This window comes from Scatophagus argus, chromosome 6 (genome assembly GCF_020382885.2).
Source record: "Scatophagus argus isolate fScaArg1 chromosome 6, fScaArg1.pri, whole genome shotgun sequence".
Taxonomy (NCBI): domain Eukaryota; kingdom Metazoa; phylum Chordata; class Actinopteri; family Scatophagidae; genus Scatophagus; species Scatophagus argus.
The window spans coordinates 11058781-11085249 of NC_058498.1; the positions used below are offsets into that span (position 1 = coordinate 11058781).

Here is a 26469-nt window from a genome sequence, read left to right on the forward strand (position 1 = left end):
ATGTCAATCAAAGGCTGAATAGCTGCACGCAATAGGTCTGTGCCAAATGTCGAAAACGTCCAAAAGATGGATGTACTCGAGCGAGTGGGGGAAGCGAGAAAGAGAGAGATGTGGAGGTGGGGGAGATGATGGGAAAGTGGAAAGAGACGCAGGTCAAGACTTTGGGAAATGGGGGCAGGTGGCTGGTGTAAGAGTTGATGGAGTGAGGTGGAGGAGGAAGAGGAAGACAAGCAGAGGTGAAAGAGACTCCTGTGTTTTACATCAGTTTTTTTTTTTAAAAAAAGATACTGACAGTGTATGGCAGAGTATAACAGACAGAAGACAGACATAAAGAGGAAGTCAATGCGGATGAATTTAACACTGAAAGAAAGAGATGCCACAGGCTTAACATCAGTGTTGCTTCTGATGATCTGTCTTGTGATGGGGGGGATTTTAGAGACCAGATTTAGTGAGGCACCATGAGACAGCGGAGAGAGGATCAAGTATGACTGTACAGACAGATGGAGCAACACAAAGACAACTGGTGGAAATTCAGATTACTGAAACAGTGTATGGGCAGAGTCCAAACAATGGGAGCAGGTAATAAGGCCAATGTTTTCATGAACCTTCACTTCACAAAAAAAATAAAACAAAAACATGATGAGATGTGGGAAAAAAGATGTTTTAAGGTGCCTTGCAATAGAAAAGTAGCACTTTTGAATCAACAGGATCACAACAGGAACAGATTAGATAAAATGCAGGAGGAGCAGCTTCATCTTTGCCAGTGTTATGACAACTGTGGATCTACTGTTTGTGTACTTGATGCTCCCAGGGAGAAAATGAATCATCTGGCAGCAACTCTGCAGCCTTAGGTTTCTTCCACTGCGGGAAGAAAACGAAAACATCACTACCAAAGCCTCCTTAGTTCACAAAGCAACAATGCTGACTAACTACTGTCTACTTTATTCAGACACAAAAAAGATTTTGGAAGGAAGAGCGCAACTCAGCGTTAAAAGAAGAGCAAGAAAGGTGGAAAGCTAAAAGAAGAGGGAACAAAAGAAAGAGACAGAAGCCAAGGAAGGAGAGACAAAGAAGCAAGACAAAGTGTTAGAGGGAATGATGTGAACAAGGCCAACCACAGAGAGAGGTGTCACTGCAGAGACAGAACATCAGAGACTTACTCTGTTGTTTTGTATGTGATTCTAATTCATAAAGGTAATACTGGTCATACTGAAATTGAAAGAGTGCAAGTAAGGACAATAGCAACAAATGTGCCAAAGAGCAGAAAATCGGCACACTATCTCACTCCATAAAACCACAACCATGTTGCAAAATGCTCACCAGCCAACCGAGGCCATGTTCTAGTGATGCGGATACATTTGAATTTCTGTTTCCTTTGTTTCAACTTTTCGTCCATAATAAGGTGGCATTTTCAGTCCATGAAAAAGGGTCTTTGAAAGACATGATCCACAGTGAAAGCTGATGATGAAGACGCTGGATTGTGTTGTAGTGGATGGTGAAAACTTGTGTCAAACTTTCTTCTTATTCACTTAGTTTGCATGTTAATGTAGTCAATTCGCTGTCTAATCTGGGCTCTCAATGGAGCAGCACAGAAATGGGTGTTTCTAACTCGGTTAATAATAAAATGATAAAGTTGCTTCTTTTATACTGTATTAATTCAAAAATCCTGTGCGACACAATAACATTGTGACTTTTTTAAAATATTTTTTTAATTATTTTTTTTTCTCACAAATTGCGTGTGGGCATGGCCTGATTAAAAAAAAAAACACCTGTAAGTGATTACAAAAAAAACTGAGATGCTTGGAACGAATGGGTTCAAAATGTGTGGGTGCAGCAGTTTCTTGCTACGGGTGTTGAGACGTCTTACAGTTAAACAGCTGTCAATACCATCAACATAATCTTCAGAGGCATGGCAATTAAAACAAGAGAAGCATTAATACCTGGAAACAAAACTTGCCCTTTTAAAGTCTAGCAGAAAACACGAACCAGCTGTAAGGTCTGTGCAAGAGCAACAGCAGAGTCCTGACAGTCTGTTTCCCCCGCCTCCCCCATGAAACCAGGCACATGTGCGCACAACACCTTAAGACGATACGTCATCCCTTACAGAGGAGCACTTCTCACTGAGCCCTCACTAATCTCTCTGGAGGAAGCTTCTCAAAGGAGGAGGAGGGGGAGGAGATGAAAGGAAACGAAGTGAGCATGAGGCTGAGAGGGCATTCCGGTGAGCAAGCCCAGACAACCAGAGCTTTATTGTATTCTGCTTCCACAAGAGAAAGGGAAGGAAAGAGAAAGTGACTGCGTGTGCAAACATGCAAACACTTCACACATTACCACTGCTCTTGAGAGCACCTTCTGTTGACACTTTTAATTCCTTAACCCTCAAACAGCCTCGACACAAAGGCTGAAATCCATAATTTTCTGCGCAGCTTTGCATTCATCTGTGGTGACAAGCCTACAGTGAAGATGATGAGCTTATTGTAAAAGGTTGTGTGGTAGCCAGGTGTTCAAGTGATGCCACATTGATCGCTTTGCAAAAATGCCTTCACATGCACAATCATAAAAAGTCCTTATATCAATAAAAGTACAACAAAAAGGACGTGCACATTCAGAAAGGGACACACACACACCTATCTATATAATGTATGTACTCACATAGATTACACTCACATAACCTCTTTCCCATGACTAAGGTTTTAAGCTCGACGAGTTGAAAGAACTGATGTAACAATGTGTCAATAAGACCCATAGTGTGTGTGTTTGTGTGTGTGTGAATACGCATGCAGGTACCAGTGCCAGTGCACTGTACACAAGCTCTTGATCAGTCTGACACCAAACCACCGAGAGGTGAGTGACAGCAGGGAACCGCTTCTTCCCCCTGCACTGACAGCCAATTCATGTGACTGACGAAGAGGTGCTCCACCTAATAACAGTGAAGAACCATTACAACCTACAGTGCAGCAATTTGCCAAAAGGCTGTGAGAAAAGTCAAAGGCTGTGGGGTCATTTAGACAGAGAAAAAGAATATGCACACACAGTCAAGGTGAACAGTGAACTCAAAACTTCCAAAAATGGCTTAAAAAACACCATAAGCCATAAGGTTAATATTGAAATCCCACCATGAACTCCCTTGTAAAGGGGTTCTGTAGGTTATGAATGACAAAATCCCATATGACATAATTTGCTGACACAAACCTTTTAGCAAAAGAGCGCGGTCATGATTTATGTGCACGAGTGTAAAAGTTTCTGGCCACTCACAATATTAAATATGACATCCAGCACTTCATAATAGAGTAATAATTCTGCAAACACTCTGGTACAGTGCGCTTTCTCCAATGAAGCAACACTGTACTTTTTTCCAGTACAACAATGCACTCACATACACACAATTTCTACATGGGGCAATGAAGCAGCCAAGCGACATCCCAGTGGTCTCCTCAGAGGCCTGAGCTTGAACATTAAGCCTGGGCTTCGCTCCAGAGATGGCATTGTGCCATACAGCTGGTCTGGCACACGCTGACAAGCAGTCACACCTCTTTGCGATGTACATTGTACCATTCATTAACAGTGCTTTCACGCTCTCACTCACTGACGCACACACCTGACCCGTGCTTGCAACCCGAGCAGTTCTGAGCCTGCCTGCGAATAGAGGCAAATGGAGCTTAAGAACAGATTGTCCCTGGGAGCACATTTGTGCCTTTGTTAGGTGTGTTTATTCTTTCTCTCACCTCCTATCTCTTCTTTTATGTTCCCTTCTTCTCTTCCCTACTTTTCCTATAGTGGCAATGGGAATTGAGAACCACTTCCAGGTGATAACTGATTCTAAATTGTCTGATCCATCGGAAACCTATGCCTCTGGGATGATCAATTCTGATTCTCATGCCGGCACTACTTTCTGACACTAGGGTTAGGGTTAGGGTTAAAGAACAATGTTAAAACTCGTGATTGTAGGCTGCTGGAAACTTGCAAGGAGTCGTGGCAGAGAGGAAGAAATGTGGCAATGGCAAAGGCTTCATTTCACAAAGAAAGACGACAACATTGTGAGCTGCGATATCTGTAAAATGATCATTTCAGAGTAAGTGTGGAAACGGCATCAATGTTTAAAACACCTATGCAACACAGGCTTAAATTGCAGGTTTAGAAACTCTAAGCACAAGTTTCACTGTTTCCCAACCAAAGAGGCAAGTCCATTATCAAGGGTAAACATCTTACGTTGGACTAAAATAAGTGCTGCACAGACAGGCTTAGCAGATTTTTTCTTTCGTTGGACTAAGAAAGCTTAAATGAAAACTAATTCTGTCCAATTATTCTCTCACTTTTCGACGACAGTCAAACTGTTGCTGCAGCTAGTTAAGCAGTGGAGCTTTTGCGCACCTAATTCACATGCATCACTATGAATTTTTCTACCCTGTTTCTGCATTGTGTTCAAACTCAGATATACTAAAAGTTACATGGACCCTGGTAACCTGTGTAGGCTACACAGAAAACTAACCATGAATCAAACTGATATTGATAATGAGACTGATATCAATAAATCCTATCACTTCCCATCCCTATCTTACAGTACAGGTTGTCAGGTGAAGGTAAGGCTGCCACTCTGTTGCTCTTTCCTTCTCTCTCTCTCATCCCGTCTTTCAATAGAGAGTAAAGGGAGAGACAGACAGTGTCAGTTGGAGAGTTTGAAAGAGGGAGCGAAACAGTGAAAGAGGGATACAGAGGGAGGTGGAAAAGAAAGCTAGCCGGATCAAGTAGCCTGTGGAATTAGCTGGGTGACCAGTGGGGTCAGGCCAAAGTTTGGTCCTGAGGCGATCTGAGCTGTTGTCTTTTAAAGAATGAGGAATGTGGGTGGGACAACAGCTCTGAGGAATGATGATTTCATAGTGCATCAAGGAGTTTTGCTTCACAGACAAACAAAGGGATGTGCGATCTTACCATTTTAAATGGCGATCAATCTTTCAGGAAAGCTGTAGAGACTGCGGTATTTAAAGTTCTCTTACCAGACTTCACATGACCTCAGTGACTGGCAGATCTGAGCTACATGAATAAACCAATGGAGAGATGTAGAAGTGAAGTTATGCTAATTAGACAAATTGCTTCACACGCCTCTTCCTTGGGTGACATAATTATAATGCCAGGAATCTCTGTGTGTTTGTCCTCTAAATATCTCACCCGATCAACTTCAAACTTGGCAGGTGTACTGCTGAGGACACAAGGAAGTACAGGGTTTTGAAGTAGTTTGGTCTTCTATGCTTCATAAATAAGATGTATTTTGATCAATCCCAAATTTCTGACAGTACAGAATGCAAATAGAAATTGCGCATATTTTCCCCCTAGGAACCATTAATCAGGGTCATTACAACTGGAAACTGCAAGATCACAGTGCAGTAACTGGACATGTCAATGCATAACTAATTGAGGATTAAACCTGCAAACGGGACTTTTAAAAGAATTTTAAACAACGCCACAAGTGTTTCTTCAGGCAACTTTTTGGAATGAACTTTGTGGTTCAAAAGACTTTTGAACCATCAAAAGCTCGCTCACTTTGTGCTTTGAGGCGTGTCACCGAGTCAGCCCATCAGCCATGCGGTTCAGTCTAGACTGATGGACCCACATACCCACGCCCACACACGAGGGTCGAGGCTGCATTACACAGAAAGGCCTGTGCAAAGTGTCAGAAAGCTAATGACCCAGATCCTCCACTCGCCCACTAACTCAGACTGACAGATTGGCAAAGCTAAAAGTCTGAAACATACAGTTTCTGGGAAGAAGGAAAAAAAATCTGACATCACCATAAAATTAGGGCTAAGACATGCTGTGAGGTACACTTCAACAATACTGCAGCGGTGTTAGATATATATATATATATTTTTTTTTTTTCTTTTACATATTTTTGAGCCATTTCATGTATCTACTCTTAAGTTCACAGCAAAGACAGGCAGGAGATTAGTAAAGAGATTCATGAAGAATAACCTGTGACCAAGTCCATCGAGATACATACCAGGAACATTACAGTTAATGGCATTAGGTTTATCACTGATATTTATCTAAATGTTTGCTTTGTTTCAGCACACTAGTACAATAGCAGAAATACTTTTCTGTGTGAGTGCTGTGGCTCAGGACCTTCTACCCTCTAACTCTTGGCTACTTGTACTGATGCAGATGCTGTAAAAAATAAAAAAAAACCAAAAACAAACAAAAATAAATAAAAAAAACCATCTCAGCTCTAGCGACCACTTTACAAGCTGCTCTGGCACTGAACCAGCTATATTTTCATTGTTTCTGCCCTATAGATCCTACGACAGATTCCAACCACATTCCCACACCCAGCAGTGAGCAGAGTCTTTGGCGGTGGGAAGTGGGAATGTCATGGTGGGAAAGTTTGGGATCGACTTGCCTTATGGGATTTGCAAGGCCAGGCAGGTCTGGGCATTCCTGACAGCATGTGGAACGGAGAGAGGACTGTGTGTGTTTGTGTGTGTGTGTGTGTGTGTGTGTGTGTGTGTGTGTGTCTTCTCTCTCCTAGGCTGGCGTCACAGAAAACCTGACTCTACTGCAAAGAAATAGAAAACAGTCCCCTGCAAAACAGACAGTGTGTGCACTTGTAGCTCTTGTTTCTTTGTCTCTCCATGTAGTTTGATTGTGCCTGTAATGGTATGCTTGAATTTGTATGTGGACTCTGAATGTGCATCTACTTAAATGTACAATACAGCTTCAGTTTACCTGTGACCTGATTGTGTGTGTGTGTGCGTTTATGTATACACTGGTAGTACTGGATGGAAAAAGTCATTGAAGGAGTGTGAGTGTGTGCACTAAGTCTTGGTCAATCAAACCAAAGACACATACACAGACAGAACAAAGAAAGTCTGCGTCATTCATCTGTCAGTCTTTACACCACGAGTCCCCTATCAGTAGTCAGGCAGTGAAGGGATTGTGTGTGCTTGTAAGTGTTTCAAAAAAATGTAAAACACTCTTGCAGGGTTAAAATTTGAATGTCTGAGGCCCCAGCAACACCCATCAATTAGATTCTGTATATAAAAGCCAAGAAAATCTGGCAGCTGCAGGAAGTAGACAGCAGGATGAGACTTCTCAGGGCCAGAGGGCAAAGCACCGCCAACTGAATCCTGTCGCTGCACAGAAAGTCAGAAATATGGCTAATGTACGCATCATAAGGTCAGAGCATCTGTCAGTTTAAGCTCTTATAATTCCATGTGGAATTGGATTTAATGAAATTCAATGAAAGGCCCTGGAAACACAAACTTTTAAGTTAAGGGAAACATTCAGTTGCGAATGTCTTCCATCGTAGCATTATTACAAAAATCATAACAAACTGTCACTGGGACAGACAGATTAATGTAGATGATTCCAATACAGACAGACCAGATTCTCGAAATCTCAACATACAAGGTTTTTTTTTAAATATTGCTCCATAAATATGCATTGCTGAAGACACTTGCTGTAACCAGAAGACTGAAAAACTGAGTCTTGAAAGAAGTTTGTGTACTGTGGAAATTTTAATGATATTTAACGTAATGATCTTTAACTTAGACCATGCATGCATTTGAGGGGTTTTAATGATTTGTTGGTGTAAGTGAGTTAATAACAGTGTGTGTGTGTGCAACTTATACTTTGAGGCACGTGTGTGTAAGCCTTTGTGGTGACAGGAGCTATGATTATGTGTGTTTGTGTCACACAGAGTCCTGAAACGGCAGCAAGCATCGCGTGCTGCTTTGTGAACAGACTTTGCTTAACAAGCGGGGTTTTGCTGAATAAGACTAAATCTGGAGTCGACTCAGCCTCCATTGTGCTAGCTGTAAATGGGAGCATTCAACAAGCAGACAGGTAAAAAAATAAGTGGATGTGTAGGGATGATCCACACAAGTAATCTTCCAAAACTCAAAGCACAGGTGCACAGTGTACAAGCCCTACATATGGTACATGCAATACTTTCTAACTAGTGTAAATGAGACAATCTGCGTATATCTGACATAACACTTCCAGCAACTGCTGTCAAGCGGTGCTAACCAGCAGTCCATGTTCCTCAACCGCCTGTAGATAAATCAAGATTTAGATAGTTTTATAAACAGCAGACAATATCCGCAGGTCTGGTACTGTGGCACAGCACGAGACATGAATAATATTCAACAACTAGAGGGGTAGATTGTGGTGCCTTTGTGCAAAAAACATAGAAATCTTATCTATTTGTATCTGGTTGCCATTAATGTCAGGATCGAACTCAGACCAGAGCCAGACTGATGGTCTGACTCACAGAAGCCTCACGTCAGCCATGCACACAACAAATGAGCACACCAGCCATTTGTGATATTGTGTGCTTGGGTCTGGTTCATGACCTTTGAAAACAAGGATTTTCCAAGTCATGATTCACTTCAAATTACAGTGAAATATTATCCTACAAAGGCTGAAAAAAACAACAACAAACAAACAAATAATTCAACCATTTAATGCCTAAACCTCTCGCACTAATATACTGTATCTTCCACATAACTTTAAACACATGCAACAAAGGTGGCCAGTGGTGCCTTTTTGTCAAACATTCACACCTTCAGGCTTATAAATAGTGTTATTTTGTCAGTGTGGTGGCTGAAGTGAATGAATACCGCTATATGAGACAAGCCAATACCATTTCCTTTTACACTACTGCCACCTACTGACAACTTCAACATTTCCTAGAGAGCCATTTACTAAATACAAAATAACACAACCTGGGACTTTCACTTGGGCCTTTTAAGTGTATGTTTGTGTTTTTAACGTCACGTGTGTTAGTTAGTATGCTTACAACATTTTTCAGTTGTAACTTCTTGTGTTACTTACTGAGGTCCTCAGCCAGCTGAACTCGGCGCCCAGTGATGAGCTGTTTCTTCTTCTCCAAGTCTTCCCCGAAGTCATCCAGCACCTCCTTCACATTTTTCTCCAACCGGCGCACTTAGAAGACAAACACAAACACATGTATAAAAATCAATATTCCGTCCAGTAACGACGCATTGCTTTTTTTCTCTCAATGCTCCCCTTGAATGATACGATCAACATATTTTTTTTGATTACCATTAAAATGGTTGGGAGATTAAATGTCTATTCTCACAATAGGCGTCAGTATAGTGGTAGGACAACCAATTTCATTATTGAATGGTAATCAATGACCTGAATAACTGGTTATGGATCTTGGGTAGATTATGTCACAATTCTCAGGCCAGCCGTAATGGCGTGCCTCAGTCAACCACATCTAAAACACTTTAAGATAAATGGTTTTATTTTGTTACTCGTCACTTTTTGAAAAACAAACAAACAAACAAAAAAAAAGAAAAATAAAAGCTGTGTCCATGGAACCCAATGTTGAATGTTTCTTCTGCATGACTGGAAATGCTACTGTTGCAATGATGTACTCATGTCCAGGCTAAATCATAAATATGATGTAAAAAACGTCAGTGATGGCCTGTCAGCATTACAGAACAACTCACATGATAAGTACCAACATGAAACAATGAAACCCAACTAAATGACATTTAGTCAAAGGATAAATGACTAGTACGAGCGCACAGGTACATAAAAAATGAGAGAGTTCACCATATAATAAACTGTGCTTTCCAAAATTGTCCCTATCAGTCTTTTTTTTAATTTAAATGGTCGTTACCTTTGGAAATCAGGCTACCATTTAAACCAAGTCCCTGGTCCCTTACCCTCAGTGTTAGTGAGCTGCTGTCGGAGAGTGTTGGCTGTGATGACCAGCATCCTCTGGATCCTCCAGAACAGTACCACATCATTGCACTCCAACTAAAAAAAAAAAAAAAAACAAAACAAAAAAAACATGCAGTGACACAGCTTAGTTTTCACACACTGACCTTAAATATAACTGAGAATAACATGGAAAAGAAAAGAAAGACAACTCAGGATTACTCATCTTTACTCCTTACCTCAGAGTCAACAAAGTGTCTCTGATAGTAGTAGAAACCTCTCTTGCAGAGGTTACAGTGGGACAGCGCGTTTTGCAAGAAGTGCCTACGATACAGCTGGTGCCACGTGTCCTTGATCTGACCAGGTTAGAAAGTGGGGCACTTAATGGATGTTAGACATAACGAAAGAAGGCATATACACTGTGTATATATATATATATATACATATATATATATACACACATATATATACATACACATACATATATATATATAAATTCTGTTTTAAATTAGTGAAGACAAAAAAGAGAACATTGGACAAACGCAGGTGTTTTGATCTCACCAGCACAGGGTCAACTTCAACCCCTCGTCCCTCCAGATTCTTTCTGACCGTGGTGACCTCATCATTGGCCAAGTAGGCCGTGTGGTCATCGTGCAGCTTCAGCAAGCGCTCCAGCTCATTTTTCGTCTCATTACGAATGTGCTGAAAGGTCAAAGAAAATGAAGTGAGTGGGGTCTTCATGGTGGCAAACAGGTGTTCTCATAAAAAACAGCACAGTTATACTCAAGGATTAGGAAGACCTCTCAAACTCTGACCTGTTCTGGTGTACGATTCTTCCAGTGCAGCCACCTCTGCTTCCAGTCTGGACCCACCATATCTCTGATTACTGACTCAGCTACAAGAAGAGCGAAGACACAAAAGGAAGTAAATATTCGCCACGTGTTAGTTAGTATCCTTACAGCAGTAGCCACTTCCAGTGAGTCTAGCACAAGCTAAGAGACACTGCATTAGGCCACCAAGGATAACTTACTGTCTTTGAGACGTGACTGCAGGGTTTCCTCCATGAACTGGATGGCTGCATCCCACTGGGGTTTGTCTGTGATGGAACGGTCTTCCAGGGCATTGTGCTGGATCACCCTCTGACCACACAAAGAGGGTGAGAATAGGATCACATTTTTATAATCGTAACGCATATAAAAATTCTATACCCGCCGAAGCATCAGTGGGTACCTGCATCAAGGTAAGCAAGATCAAGTTTCTTTATATTCATCACACATGAACATGAAGTTGTGTCTGCTTGCAGAAGTATTAAATCAGCTAGTGTGTGCTCTCTGCATGCCTCCAGGGTGAGTGGATTTACTGTGTGTTTACCAGGCTGTCCATGGCCCTCTCATTCCACTTGTGCCTCTTGATGCTCTCGTCCTTCACAGCCTCTTTCAGCTTGTCAAAAATGTCGTCCTGGTCTTTGCCTTTGTATTCAGCCATGAAGCGGGCAAACTCTTCCTGCAGTGTCTCCCAGGCAACCTAAAGGGAGGCCAAGTATGTTGGGGGAAAAAGAAAGAGAAAGAGAAAGAAAGCTTATATTATCATAAAGCCAATGATTATTTCAATCATTTCTGCAGTCTAGGGCACAGTGGGTGAAATAAATATAAGAAATATATTAAAATGCTAAATTAGAGAATTTGAATGTCAATTAAATGCTGTATCATTAAATAATAATTCAGTTTTGCAACCTCATAATTTATCTCTGAGAGAAACAGAACAGGAACAAACTCAAGAACAGATTTATATTTAGAAATGTCCTCATATCCTCCTTCCTAAGGGTCAGCTTAGACGCAAGGTTGATTTGAATTCGTGACAAGAACCGAATTACATTATTAGCAGCTGTGTCTGTGTTACCTCCAATGCTTTGTGTGGAAGCTGCTTGTCAGTCCACTGCTTCAGTTTGATGTCTACGGTGGTGTTAAAGGTACCGGAGTCCATTGTTTGGGCAGCAGGTAGGTATATGTTCTCAATCACATGGGTGGAAACACGTTCCCACAGCTTCTTCTGCAAGATGGACTCCCTGAGAAAGTAAAAAAATAAGTCACGCCAACTTCAAATAACTGGAGGGAACAAGATATCTAGCTTATTTTTTTAGGTTGTGATCATTATTCACAGATTCAGATTGAAGATGGATCGAACAAGCGCAAGTTAGTTTGTTACACAGATGCCTCAAGGTGCCCAGCGGCGCTCGGTTTCGAGACCCCGTGGGGTAAGAATAGGTGAGAGAATGAGTGAATAGGGATGATTCTTGGCTGAGCTGCTTTCATTTGTGTAGTCAGTGCTGCTGCAATTGCACTTGATGATAGATTCCAACAGAGCTCCAGTATGACCCCTGTTAGTAGCTACCAGCCTCTGCACTCTCACTCCTTCTCTCCACGGCTGTGTGGCAACGGAACAAAACCGCCTCCAAGTCCCGTTAGACCAGACCAGTGCTGGGCCTCTCTCATTTATCATAAACGTACTCTCATATTTCATTAGGCTCCCCTTTTGTTCAGCTTAACACTCCTCACTGTCAATAAGTGCTATCTCCAATAGTGCTGGCGGGCTGCTGGCTGGCTAACAGGGCCACCCCTGTTCCCATCCATGGGCCATTCATCAGAGCATTGATCTGAGAGAACTGATGGCATGCACACCGGGGACAGCCACAACACCATGCATTCATCTCATTTAGCAAGGTTTTCCTCATTGTTGGTGAGGTATAACTATACATTCATGCAAAGATAAATACACACTGAGATAGAGCTGCAGTTGGCTCTAAAAATAGCTTTCTACTCATGTCTGGTTTGACTGCTGGAGCAGCACAAACACATGATCTAATTGGCATTAGGTAAAAAGACAATTTTACACAGTTCAGTTCTCAGAAGGTGGCACCTCATTAAGACCAATATTGTAAATACTAACAACAGTAAAACGACGATCTTATTGCAGTGAACTGACATCTGACCCAACCGTAGGAGGAATCACTGTGCAACAACAATGCAATCAGTCATCACTGTGCAACAACAATAAACGGGCAATTTACAGTTTGGACTGTTTATTCTGCTAATGTTATTTAAATTAATATTTTTTTTAATGATAATAATAAAAACAAAAATCAGATTGGATCCACAATTCTGAAATTTTTCTGACCATTCAGGGATCAAGTAGCTCATCACTATCATCATCATCAGCTTACCAGTGTTGTGGGGTCACTTGACTCAAACTAATGACTTCATCCAAGATTTCATTTTTGGCCTTTTCGAAGAGTTCATTCTGCAAAACAAACAAACAAACAAAAAAAACCAACCCATCTGTAACCTCATATTGTTATTATATACAATACAGAGAATTCATGCATGAACATTGTCAACATTATACACAACTGTTTTATAAATGCTTGCTTTTATTTTGCCATCATCAAATCATGTTTTCCCATAAACAACATCTGTTACACTACTGAGTCACTACTGACCTACTGCTTTATTTTCTGGAATACTTGATAAAGTGTGACGTAAAAGTTTGTGTTTCTCACCCTGTCCAGCTCTCTCAGACGAGGGTAGTTGTTCTTCCATTCTGTCTCCAGGTTGAACCGAGATGCTGAGGTAAGATGAAACAGTTAAAATTCATATTTGATTTTTAACATGTACATCAAAATGAACAATCACGAACTTCAAATTGTAATTTTTCATATGTCAAATTATAATTCAGTGTCCAGGGTTACACCATAAATTTGAACCTACTCCTATAGAATTTCTAAATAAATCTACCTTGATGTGTCATTTGGCAAATGTTCATTCTTGTGCTTGGACGAAACTCAACACCTGCTTTTATTGCTTTTACACCTCTGATGTTATGTTCCATCAATCAGTAGTTCACTATAATCAACAGGCAATGACCATACAGGAACAGGGCCGGCTTTGTTTTAACCTGCTATGACATAAAGGCAGCTTTCAGACTGCTAATGGTGCCCATCCTTTAATCAAAGTGGGTGAGGACACACTCACTGTCTTAACTGGTCTCTTAGGACGAGAGAGGATGGGGCCAATCACACACTCTTTATCAAAAGTCAGAGTTTTACCTCTCACATACGCACAATGGGGGCAGACACTGTGACACACACACACACACACACACCAAGCCTGCTGTCCCTATCCACAGCAGAGATTAGGCTAATTGCTGGTTTGAGGGGCCACGGTGGCGCCAAGCACGGAGGACGGAGGCCGGCTGTGTGTGATTTGATGGGATATGGATCGATACACCACACAATAGGCCTGCGGGAACTGCAGGCTCACAACCATAAATCACCTGTGCTGTTAGCAGTGGGTTTGTGATTGTCTTAACTAATTGCATTTGGAAGGCAGCACTGTGGAAAGGTATGGCAGAGTGGGCTGAGAAAAGCCAAGTAGCATTTGTTCCTTATACAACTAATGGTCAAAATCCTTTCATGTCCAATCACATTATTAAATGTGCGGGACTGTTAAAAGGTTTGATATAAACATTGTGCAGTCATACCTTTGAAGACATCGGCCTGCTGCTCAACAGACTCCCTAACCATCTTCCAGAAGCAGTCAGAGACGGCCAGACTCAAGTTCTTTGTAGTCACCTGGTGGGCCTTCAGCATGCCGTCCCTTGTTCCATACATACATGAATTTATTGTCAACTTTACGTTAATCAATTTAAAGACATGTTTAAGTTTAATGAATCAGGGGCAACTTGCCTCAGTAATCTGGAGTTCTGGAAGAAGTCCTCCTCATAGTCTTTAATAGAGTCTATGCTTTCACCGCTGCTCCCTGCATGCAAGAAGACAGCAGCACAAGGTGTAAATAACAGTTCAGTTGCTGTTGGATTAATTATATTAATTTGAAAAAAACAAAACAAAACAAAAACAAGAACAATCTCCAACTAGCTCCCTTGTTACCACAAGAGGTCTTATGAAACCATGTTAGTCAATTAGGACATGATCACAAGCCCCAAGTCCTCATTAAATAATGTGAAATTAAATACTGCATGACTGATTACTCATTACATTACATGTTACCTTTTCCTGTGACAACAGCAAAGTAACCCAGGGCCTTCATAGGAAAAAGCTTGCCTTCCACTATTTGTTGGATCTAGAAGAGAAAATGTAAAACAGAAGGGCTTTGATGCTCATGCCAGTCCACTCTGAAGTACAAGCTTCCTCATACTGTCTCAGAGAGATCAAGTAAAAATTAAAGCTCTGAGCTCCCTCTTGTGGAGCAGTTGCACATAGCATCACTCTGTGAAGCTGACACTTCATCTGCTGGTTTGAAGGAATCTGCTAATGCAGCTGTTTTCTTAATCAAAGTGACAGACAAACCCTTTTGATTATCTTAAATGAAAAGTATGTAGACAAATCTGTGCAATCATCACAATAACTGTTACGAAATGTGCGAGTAAGTGCCAAGGCATTAACAGACAGTCCTTTACATATAAAGCAGCATTTTTGCATTCTTACTCTGCTCGGACTGGCCAAGTTCTTTTCAGCCAAATCCACCTTCGTCAGGACAAAGATGGTCCTCTTCCCCTGGGGGTCCATCTGGCTAACCAAGTCTGTTACAATGCTCCGCTCAGCATCCACACTGCCATCTGGTGGTACGCAAGAAACATCACAACATCACAACACAACATAGAGGTAACAATAACGATGGCAAGGAGTATGGAAAAGACGAACCACCTCCCTGCTCACTTTGACAAATGCTGTTTCTATATGTGAGTGTTACAGCTGTGACAAGTATTCTGATGGCTCACCCTGAATACAGAGGATGATTGCATTGGGGTTCTGCATGTAGGCTTTGCTGATGCTGAAGATGGTTTCCTTAGTATCTGATGCCATGCCTGTAGTCACCGTCTTGGAGAGAAACACAATAAAAAACCTTTTGAAATAGTACCTTTGTAATGCTGCATTTGTCAAGACAAATCTATGGTCTATTGGCTTTGATTTTTTTTAATGGGGAAACATCTGTTAACATTTTCACCCCTATTAATTTGAGAATGCACACTCACACTGATGACACCTGGTAAGTCAACGAGCACCATCCTCTGGATGCCAGGGCCTTTGACACTCAAGGATATTGTCTAAAATACAAGAAATAAAGATTATTTTTCGATGAAACAGTACAGAAGAAATCAGAAATCTGAACAGAAGAATCATGTCCAACCTCAGAGCTGACTGTCTGTCCCTCCTTCACACTCTTTCGCATTCTCAGCTCAATCTCATGCCTCAGTGCAGCCAACTGCAGGACAGAGGAAGAGTCGCCAGACATAACAGTGGCAACGGGTAAAGAAGTTAGTGCTAACAATGGCAAAGTCTGCTATTAAAATTAGCATCAGGACATCTCTAATGGAGCGAATGGCTTTGTGACTTACATCCTCCTCCTTGGTGAGGTCAAATTCTCGGCCACTGTCCTTAAACATGGCCACGTGGTGGGGACCTTCGCTTAGTGTTACCTGCAGAGAGAAGAAGAATGAGTTAATATAAATAAGAGAAATCCATCCAAACTGGTTACCTATTTATTTTTCACTCTCCAAAAACCTTGAATCCCTAGCTGTCGATTCTGGCTGGAACTGCTAACATTTTATCTCAGTCACACTAGAAAATTCTGACAATGTGTGTAGTGCAAATAAAAGTATAGATCTTTTTTTCTGTGCTTTTTAATTAAAGATTATTTAACACAACATCAGCCGCATACCTTGACAGGAGAGCGGGTCATCATCTCTCCTGAGCCCCTGGGGAAGATCCTGGCCTGGGCTATCATCTCCAGCACACTGGTCTTTCCAGCACTCTGGTCCCCAACGACAACCACCTTAAATAGAAGGGGAGGAAAAGGGTGAGGGTTGGTCAAAATACAGTTAAATGGACAGAAGAGCAAAGAAAAACAACAGCCAATGACTTAAGGATAAAGTGGAAAAGGAAACAGGAGATATTAAGAGTGATTAGGGTGCATTTCTTCCATAAAAAGTACCCCATAAAACATCATTTTGCATATGAATGTATTTATGGACCCCCTCTGTATGAAACAGAAAGAGCTGGTCATAAAAGAAATTCTTCTAACATACTGTTAATGGAGAACCAACAGACAAACAAAGCTCCTCTTTGATAGAAATCCATAAACAGCAGTTAACTACATTTGAAAACTCCTTACCCTGGGCAAGTGGTCCTGGGTGTTATAGTTGGCATCATAGTCAGACAAGATGTCCAGGACTTCAGAATACATGTCAATAAGGGATTTCTACATGGGGGGACACAACAGTCATAAATATTAATAATATAAATGACTTACAGCAGCATTACAGGGACTGGACACAAGCAATTTAAGAGAATAGTCTTCTATCTATAAAAATGGTCATGTTTGATAAAGCAATCCCGAGTTGGGCAAAAGCTAAGCCGGAAACCTTAAACGCTGCATGTTAGTGTGTGTTTATCGTGTGTATGTGTTCTCATGTGAAGCCCACCTTCACTTTCCTTTGGTGAATTCCCTTATCATCTTTTTGCAGCACCACTTTCCTTAACTCTTTGTTCTCCTTCTCCAGCCTCTCCAGCATGCGCTGATATTTTAGCTATGGGATCAACAGCGGAACACAATCAAAAATCAGCATCAGCAACATTTCTGTCACATCTAAAAGAACGCTTTTGTAGCGTTGTACAACTAATAATCCAAGTAGGTCCGACAAAGATCATGTTTCCTATTGGACTTTGAGGCCATTTTGATCACATAAGGGCAATATAATTTCACTGTGAAGCAAGATGTACAGTATTGTAAAATACTGGACAACAAAATAACAATTTGGATGATTCGCATGACCTTACACTCCTTTCTTCAGAGTCGATAAAAAGTAGCGCACAGTACCTGTGTACGGAGCAGGTCTTCCTGAAGCTGGTCTATCTTTTCTTTGTCTGATGACTAGAGGTTCAAGTAGAACAATTAAAAACAAAAAGAAAAGAAAAAGAAAAACAGCAACAAGTTGAGTTAATACTTCCTTTCTGGTTTGACAATAATGGCTTTGTCATAACTCTCACAAGCATGAAATCCCACCAGCACCACAAAGGTTCATTATATGCACACTGTGTTACAAAGCGAACCAGTGCTGAAAGACATGGAAATGCATAAAAAGAGAGGAAAAGAAAAATCTGATTTCAGGCACACACTACTCATTCTGGTAATACTCAGCTTCGATCGACAAGCTATTGATTCACAAAGGGGCACAAATCACAGAGTGAGCCCTGGAAAATACAGCTGAATATAATCACAAAATCATTTAGTCATTATAACGTGATTTTTTTTTTTTTTCCAAGACTGGGCAGAACTCACTTGATTACATCTCTTGTACACTTGCAACATGTTTGTCAGGATGAGAGACAGGACAGAAAGCGGGAGACACAGCACACATGAACAAATGGGACCGGCAGCAGAGGAAATTAAAAGGAAAGGAAAGGAATTAAATAAACAGAAAGACACACCCAACTACTCAATCAAAAACTATTTCTACACTACACAACAGGGACAAGAAACAAGCTGTAAATGACCTTTTAGTAATATGTAACAACACGATATTTCAATTTCTTCTAGATTTATTTAAGCATCAAAAAACTGTTCACAAGCTTAAGGCTTCCACCTCGCTGCTGACAACAGTCAACTCTCATTTCTTTATATGGCTGGGTCCATTCACTGTAGTTAATACACAGTTCACACCATGCAGCGGGTTGCCTTGCCACTCCACTCCATGCAGGGTTTCCGCACGTGAATGAAGTGATCATCCATCCATTTGCATGACAGAATGAGGGCTACGTCACTGTGCTTGTGAAACCTGGTTATGAAGGTCCATGCATGCCTGGAAAAGCGAATCTTTGCCCCGCCTGAGAGACTATGTGGTGATACATCGAGGCTACAGCTGAGTATTGTAGAGGACAGACTAAATTTTGGATAAGCTCATTTGTCTGTACCATTTAGTTTAATTTAGAAAACAGGACTTCAAGAAGAGGGATATATATATATATATATATACATATACAAACTATAATTTACTGTTTTAGTGTAGTGTACTCCAAGGTATGACACCGTGAAGGAGCTGTTGGGTGTGGTGTCTGACAGAGTACATCAAATCACACCCATCAGTGATGCTGACTGATTGCTGATTGCTGAGTGAAATACTGCTTTTCAGTCTGGTGTTAAATTTCTCTTATTTTGTCAAAGCAGCTGGTAGAGATGAAAGCGTCCTAGAGTATGCATTGCTTCGTCTCTGCAGCTGTTATCTGGCTGGAGGCTTTGGTGGAAGAGGGCGGATCTCAGTGGGTTTGGGACCTTCACCTTGCGTTTCTGTTGAGGGGGGCTGGGGTTCGGAGGCGGACTGGGAGCAGGCTCTGGCGGTGGGGGACGCGCATTATTGGCTGCTGCGGCCCGCCGGACCTCCTCCTCGTGCCGCTGGATCTGCTGCTGAATTAGAATGAGCTCGCCAAGCAGACCCTGCTGGGGTATGTCATAGTGAGAGATAAGAAGGAGCAACAAAAACAACAACCAGCCACCGCGCTGGTCGGCCATACAGGCAAATGCTGCACCAACAACACAGGATGACAAGAGAGGAAACCTGGCCTGTGTCTCGGTCGCTGGCATCGGTGCTGTTCGGGCTAGAGAATCATGATACAGTCAAAGCTCAAGTTTAACAGAATCGAGGTCTCTGACTTTGGTTATCTTGCCACTATCATCAGTGCAAACCAACAAAGTCAGTCTCTCTCAAACACAAAGGGGAGATGCCAAACTTTGCCAGACTGAAGGCAGAAGAGGTGACTAATACCACAACCAGCACCTCTCAGCAAGTGGCAACAACAATGACTGTTGTCTTCTCTCACCACCATTGTGGATTAATAACTGTTCGTTCACCATGATTCAGACAACACTATAACTGATTTTTGTGCTTAAACTTAACAGTGTAAGATACAGCAAAAGAGGGGGAATTCAGGTTTTAATGTGAATGCAAAATAATAGCCAAGTTTAGAAGACACATTGATTTAATGTGCTGCAACTGCAAATAATAGGGTGGATGAAGCTGAAGATGACGATGATTAAATAAGCGAAGCAAGCAATGGGATATTGCTCTACCAGGAGGGAAGCACAAAGCACATTTTGTAGCAGGGGAATTTGTTTTAGTTCAGAGGTCCCAAACATGAGATGACCATTTAACTTTGTGAATTTTTTTGTCTCTTTCTGCTCTGAGAAATGCGCACACAAAACCTGTTAAATTTAATTTGTACAGCTTCTAAGAGCTGTGTTGTGTTACAAGAGCTCATGTTGGAGACCGTGATTGCAGACCAAAAGAAGGGCAGGAGAGGAAAGCCACCATCTGTTTTTCCTTCTTCTTTCCTTTTTCTTTTTTGCTTTAATAAATGCTCTTCTTAATATTACGGTAACTGTGAAACCTTCACATCATGTTTTCATTGTAAAGCTCTGTACAGTGTTAAAAACAGACGTAAAAACACAAAAAGAACAGAGGGACACTGAATGCGGTCACTTTGAGGAAAAAGAACAAAATACAAAATGTACAAAAAACAGAGAAGACAACAGAAATGAAACACGTGCATACAAAGTGTTCTGCCAGAGACTGCTGTGTAGTATAAAGCTAGAAAAACGAATGGTCTGAATGAATTAAACTTCAGGGAAAAAAAATCAGTCGGGAAGCAGGACTACTAGTAGACAAATGATCAGTGTGCATAAAGTCTCAGGTAATCCTGTATGTTCATACTAAAACCATACAAATGCTATGTAAACCCATATGTTTCATCATTGTTACTGCACGATAGTCGTAAAATGGAAAGAGCAACTCTTTACCATAACATTATCACATGGCCTCAAAACCTTAGGCTGACTGCAGCCAGGGTGAAACACACAATTAAAATTCTGTGGAAGTAACTGATTCAAAAAGATCCCCAAGATGTTGAATTTGTCAGTATTACAAAAGATAAGGCAATTAGGGATCACTTTTATCCAAACTGCTCTGTGAGTGCATACATTCATGTAATTGTCTTGAAAAAACACTAACTCATATATACAGTAAGTTTCTCTGAGTAGATTTCAAGTTAACCCAATGCAGTTCTTGCCACTGAAGTGAAAAGTAGCCAAACTTCAAACAGGAGCTGAGTGAGACCAAGCAATTGCAGAGCAAAGAGGACGAAGCTGAGAACTTTTTGGAAACTTGCCTTTTTGTATTGTTTATCACTGCCATCTTGCGCGGCTGCAGCAGAAGAATCTGTGGCTTTTAGTGAAGGATCGCCTGAGGTTTCTACCAGAGGAAACACAACAACACAGAATGAGTTTGCTTATGAAAATCAACCTTTCATTATTGAGTGCTTCTATAGACAAGCTTGGGGAGACAAAATGCCCATAGCGAAAAGAAGCCAGATAGCCATCGTTTCAAACATGCCTATGAGGAAAAATAAAGATCGTGGTGATTAAATTTCAAATGTTTGGAAAATCTTACACTGACATATGCATGTATCATATGTACTAGATAGTTTTTTTAATTCTTTAATTTAAATAATTTTCAGTCATTTAATAATTATAATAAAGCAGTCCAATCAAAGCTCTTGAATTTTGTGATTACTGCATTTTTGACTGAAATTGAGAGATTTTAATGTGCTTAGGCCATAGCAAACAATTAAGACAGCTTAAAAAGAATACATTGCTAGTTATTATATAATTAGTTCCATGTTCGTATGAGCACAAAGTTTTGCAGCTAACTTTAAAACAGCAATGAAATAAATTGGCTTGAGATGGTTCCATTTAGGTACATGGTTGGACACTCTAAAGTGAAATTTTGATTGAGGGACTTTTGTGGTTATAAAAGTAGCTACTGCAGGATGAAATCAAACACCCTGAAAATGACGTGTCATGAAGCACAAAAAAACTAAAAAACAGAAAACATTCAAAGCTGAAAATAATCAAGACTTTTTTTTAACAATGCTATACCAAAAATCCAGTGATGCACCTTGTCTTAAATGCCAAGTTTATGATTTTCTGATGATAAATAAAATGCTAACTAATGCTGACATGCTTTCATTGCCTTGCACAAAGCAAAGTCTGCTTTGTCATATAAATGAGGAAGGCACCACACTGTAATGTCATGTACACAGCAAAATAGGGATGAACAATTGTCTTAAATATTATCGAAAGCTGCAAGCTTTCTGACAAAGGTGAAATGTGTCACAACATAGCATAATAAATGTAGTAGCACTGAATAAATGAAACATGTGTATAAAAATAACTTGAAACTCTCATGGACAAAGTATTTTCCTTAAGTCATTAAATAGAATGAAGCTGAAGACTTAAAAGTCAAGAACACTCCTTTGTTTATTTTGTGACTCACAGCAGACCTGTGGTTCCTTTCCACATACCACTGTATATGACCTTGATGCATTTAGGGCTACAGCATTATTATTATTATTACAATTATTCATTTATTACATTTAGTATAAATTTACAAATTTCAACAACTTGACTTATGTGGAATGTATTTTGAATGCATTTTCCAAACATTTGAGGGAAAACAACTAAAAAGGTGGAATGAAATCGCCCCAAAGATGTTAGTGAATGTTAGTGTGATTAAAGAAAGCAGCCCACACAAGCCAGGGGAGAGAGAGGGTGGAGGAAGTCAAAGGAGGCAAAAACCACACAGGGAGGATAAAGTACAGCCAAGGACAGTCAGGTTAAAGAGAGTCATACAAGAAGAAGGGACGTACTAAAGGCAACCTGGGTCTGCATTTAAAGAAGTTTTTCAGACCATGAAGAAAATATTTCAAATCATGGCAGGCTATTGCACACTTTTCATTTACTGTGTTTTGATACGAACTACTAGGGAATAGAAGCCATTTAAGTTCTCCAAGGATCTTAAAAAAAAGTCAAAAAGAGGGAGAGAAAGTTTAAGAGTGAGGCTTTCACTGATTCTTGTGGAGAGCCACAGGGCAAAATCAGATGTTTACCAAAATAAGCCAAGTTCAAGATCAGACCTTTTCATCATCGTAGTGACAGGTGATACATTTCACAGAGGAACCTGAGTTAACCATGAACACTGCCATTGCCATCAGCAGCACTGGTGCACAACCTAGAAGCCAACATCCTGGGAAGACGCTCTGCTAACGCCTTTAGAGTGAACCATGGCAGGCAGGAACCCACGATCATACCAATATCTTGGCAAGATGGTGGTCAGACAGCGGCTGAGATCAAAGAGGGGAGTGGGCAGCGCTACTGTGTGCAGGGGTTTACACACCTAACAACAGATGCAGACCAGAAGCTCCTTTGACTTCACTACCCAAACTCACACCTGTGAAAAATGTTGAGGGGGAAAACAGGGTAGGGGAAGAGGAGAAAGGAAGAACAACACAAGATATAAATCATAAAAGACAGAAGCAGAGGGATGGTGGTCAAAGCAGGGACACAGCTAAATGATGTGTATTAAAACTAAGCTGTTGAAGTGTCTGCACTTCAAATGAAGTAACCACTTAATGAGAGACTGTTAAAAGAGATGAGCACACGTCAGACTGGAGTTGTGTATATTTAATCAGTACAAGCCAATTTAGAGGTGGCCCTATTTAAAAACCACTGGCTATAGATTTGTGTTGCATCATGACACAAAATCTTTATTTTACTCATGACTTGATGGAATCATGTCACATCTTTTGAGACTCGAAAGGATTGAATCAGGACTAAAAGAGATTATTAGAGGAAATTATTATTATTATTATTATGTTATTGGATGTCTTTTTTTAGAACTCTTAACAAGGAGACTGTTCAGCTGGAGATAGAAACCAGCTGCAAATTTGCCGAAAATTTTCAGCTGAAGTGATGGCAAGTAGCATGCACCTTTTGTCAAGCACTCTTCGTTATAGCCGTGATATGAGCTATGAGCATGAAATCAAAAGCACTGATGGTGTTAAAGCAATTGCATTCCATTATAAGAAAGTCTGAGGTTCATCCTAACCATAGCTAAACCCTTATATTAGTCCAAAAACAGATTTATCCTATTACACATCAACAAAGTGTGACCAAACAAATTTCAAGATACCACATGGGGTAGTTTTCAGCTAGGGAGAGTGGACTTGTTCGTGACAAAATGGCTTATTAAAAGTGATACAAAGCAGTTTGTGTGTGTTTTTATGTAGCACTTCAAATATTGAGAAATGACCACCGAAATGAACAGTTTATCAAGACCTGCTCAGCAAAGTGCACCTGGCTCCATCTCAGTAAATGGCTGTTTGCAACACCGTGGTCCAAGACATGTCTTTAAACACTGCCTACAAAACTGCTGATCCAAAATACATTGGTTATCGGTAATTTGATGTCAAGAGTGCTCCTTTAGCAACCGTAAACAAGGAGGTTGTGGCACAAAAAACTGCAATTTAGGGCAGAAAGCAGGCTACTTCCTCATCTTATTTTATAATCCTGTTTCTATGTTATCTCATTGTGCTAAGGTCACTTCGAAGTCAGTGAGACCACAAATGGCATACCTTAAGCATGGTACAGGGCAGCCAGATGGATTGTTAGATATATTATATAAGATATAAAAGAACACTGGCCAGTGCAAATGTGGAGTGCTAACTACTGTTATCTTCATTTGAAACTTGGACACTGATCTAGACACTCTGATGTCTGATGATGACAACAATGGTTTTTGTTTTTTTTCCCCCCAAGATGCAGTAACTTAATGAACACAGTTCAAGTTTTGTTGACTCACCAGAAGACAGGAGACTTTTGAGAAAAGTGAAGTTCTCTCCTATCTTGTCTAGGTCAGGTAGTAGTTTGGCTATTTCCTCCATCTCTGGTAGAGCTTTGGCCAGTTTGTCTGTGGATACAAGAAATAGCATGTCAAGTGGAGAAAAAGAAAAGGTCAGGAATCTTATCTCATGATGCATAATTGTGTAGCCATGTTTCAAGTAAGACCGCAAGAATATTTGCTCCCGCTTTACTAAAATCAGAGATCACTCATGAAGAACACAAGGTCAGGTATGAGCAAATTCATTTGAATCATGATGTCAAAATGACAGCACTTACCAAGATCAATTTGTTCACTCAGTTCCCAGACAAAATCAGGAATGACCCAGTTGTATTCACTAAAATCAGGCAGCATGTCCTTCCATTCATCATATGTCTGGAGATAAAATAACATGCTTAGGTTATCTTTATATGAATTAAAGTTTTTTCCTTTACTCTTTAATAATATACCATCACAGCTAGTGCAGCTCCTTAAAATGCTGAGGGACAGATGTTGTAATATTCTGTAAATTTTCTGTAAATTGCTCACCTTTGATTCACAACTCTACAGCTCTGTAGTGATTAGATAAATGAGGACTAAACTAGTTCAAGAGCCAGAAAAGATAGAGAATGGCCGAGAAGTCCTGAGCTGGAGGCCCAAAACACTTACCTTTTTAGCTGTGTAGCCTCCTCCCACTGCAGAGCCCAGCAGAATGTAACGGAGCTTTAGGAGCCGGGCAGCGAGGCGGGCCACCCAGAAATTGCGTTGCTGTTGGTAGCTACGGCCCCCTGACCCTGGAGGAGGCTTGGGAGGTCGCATGGGCAACCGTGACATGGAGGTAAAATAGCGTGCTGCCGTGCGATGAGGGACCCGCTGAGGGTTGGTGTTCCCCGAGTAGCGGTGATGGATGGCACGGGACAGGGGGTGCAGCTTCTGCAGTGGTACCCGAAATCTCACCCCCATGTTGGTGGAGACCAGGCTTCTGCAGGCCATGCTGAAATGACGAAGAAATCGTACAATAAATTACCCAAGCTTAGCTTCCTCCTGTGCCCTATAAGCACCAAAGGCCCTGAACTTATAATCTCAATGGAAATTTAGTCATCTTGCAATGATATCCTCGATGATGCAGGTACTGGCCAGAGAGTAACATAAAATCAAATTTCACTTTGGAAGCAGGATATCTAAACCTTGTACTAGGGGTATTCATGGTTGTTCATGGAGCTATAGCTTTAGCAAGTTTAACGTAATATAAGGTATATTTCCAGTCTGCGACTCCACCATCAGGAGGTGGCCTTGAGTAGTGAACTGAAACAGCCTATGGGATACAGAGAGGAGCGGGGGTGTCAATGTAACGGTGTTCACAGGTAAGTTACTGCGTCGGTCTGACACTGTGACAACTTATAGATTTAGTCAGTTGTCGCTTTAGAAAGAAACACAGAAACACAAGGAGCTGCAACGTGCGGAAAACAAAAAGACGGTATGGTATAAAGTGTATTTTAAGGCGACGTTACTTACAGCGTTACCAGTCAGCAATAGACGTTCAAATACACAAGATGTAATACAACATTTCACCAAATCAATCAAGTTACGACCAGCTATCGTATACTTAGCTACACGTAAACTCACAACAACAACAACAGGCCGTAATTCAGTGTTTTCTAATAACATTGACGATCATGTCCAGATTCTGTAGGAAGAACCATTCACCGGGGTAACGTTAGCTAGCCAACTTAGCCGGCTAAAGCAACGCCAAGATCCACAACAAGCCGCTTTGCATCTTGTACTTAATGTTAGTGACAATGTGTGTTCAGAGGTTATGTATCATAGTACCTGTAATATATGCTTTTAAATTAGTCTCTTTTTTACCTACCAGGACGACTGATATTTATATGAAGCGGGTACCTAGCCTTGCTGTCCCCAGCTGTCAAAATCGTGGAAATGACCAGCTATCTGTGCTTTCCTCATACACAACTGGCTTCTGTTACCTCGAATTAAATGGGAACT

At 40.9% G+C, this 26469-nt stretch overlaps 1 protein-coding gene across 8 annotated transcripts in view; it reads right to left on the minus strand.

Moving 5' to 3' along the window:
• opa1 (OPA1 mitochondrial dynamin like GTPase) overlaps nucleotides 1–26469 on the minus strand; it is a 34591-nt gene that overhangs the window by 7892 nt on the left and 230 nt on the right. For 2 of the 8 annotated variants that reach the window (XM_046391540.1, XM_046391542.1), the window contains exons 2-29: nucleotides 25135–25459; nucleotides 24765–24861; nucleotides 24448–24555; nucleotides 22984–23037; nucleotides 20918–21000; nucleotides 19035–19193; nucleotides 17577–17630; nucleotides 17182–17286; nucleotides 16872–16958; nucleotides 16419–16532; nucleotides 16096–16176; nucleotides 15888–15962; nucleotides 15733–15804; nucleotides 15478–15577; nucleotides 15185–15315; nucleotides 14747–14819; nucleotides 14426–14498; nucleotides 14221–14336; nucleotides 13241–13305; nucleotides 12905–12981; nucleotides 11584–11749; nucleotides 11056–11208; nucleotides 10715–10823; nucleotides 10500–10579; nucleotides 10246–10386; nucleotides 9924–10040; nucleotides 9690–9783; nucleotides 8827–8937 (exon numbers count right to left, since the gene is read on the minus strand). In XM_046391540.1, the coding sequence (XP_046247496.1) occupies nucleotides 8827–8937; nucleotides 9690–9783; nucleotides 9924–10040; nucleotides 10246–10386; nucleotides 10500–10579; nucleotides 10715–10823; nucleotides 11056–11208; nucleotides 11584–11749; nucleotides 12905–12981; nucleotides 13241–13305; nucleotides 14221–14336; nucleotides 14426–14498; nucleotides 14747–14819; nucleotides 15185–15315; nucleotides 15478–15577; nucleotides 15733–15804; nucleotides 15888–15962; nucleotides 16096–16176; nucleotides 16419–16532; nucleotides 16872–16958; nucleotides 17182–17286; nucleotides 17577–17630; nucleotides 19035–19193; nucleotides 20918–21000; nucleotides 22984–23037; nucleotides 24448–24555; nucleotides 24765–24861; nucleotides 25135–25459 (3020 nt within the window). Of the gene's footprint in view, nucleotides 1–8826; nucleotides 8938–9689; nucleotides 9784–9923; nucleotides 10041–10245; nucleotides 10387–10499; nucleotides 10580–10714; nucleotides 10824–11055; nucleotides 11209–11583; nucleotides 11750–12904; nucleotides 12982–13240; nucleotides 13306–14220; nucleotides 14337–14425; nucleotides 14499–14746; nucleotides 14820–15184; nucleotides 15316–15477; nucleotides 15578–15732; nucleotides 15805–15887; nucleotides 15963–16095; nucleotides 16177–16418; nucleotides 16533–16871; nucleotides 16959–17181; nucleotides 17287–17576; nucleotides 17631–19034; nucleotides 19194–20917; nucleotides 21001–22983; nucleotides 23038–24447; nucleotides 24556–24764; nucleotides 24862–25134; nucleotides 25460–26335; nucleotide 26469 lie in introns of those variants that run through there. The other 6 variants (XM_046391544.1, XM_046391543.1, XM_046391546.1 and 3 more) reach the window with 6 other exon arrangements.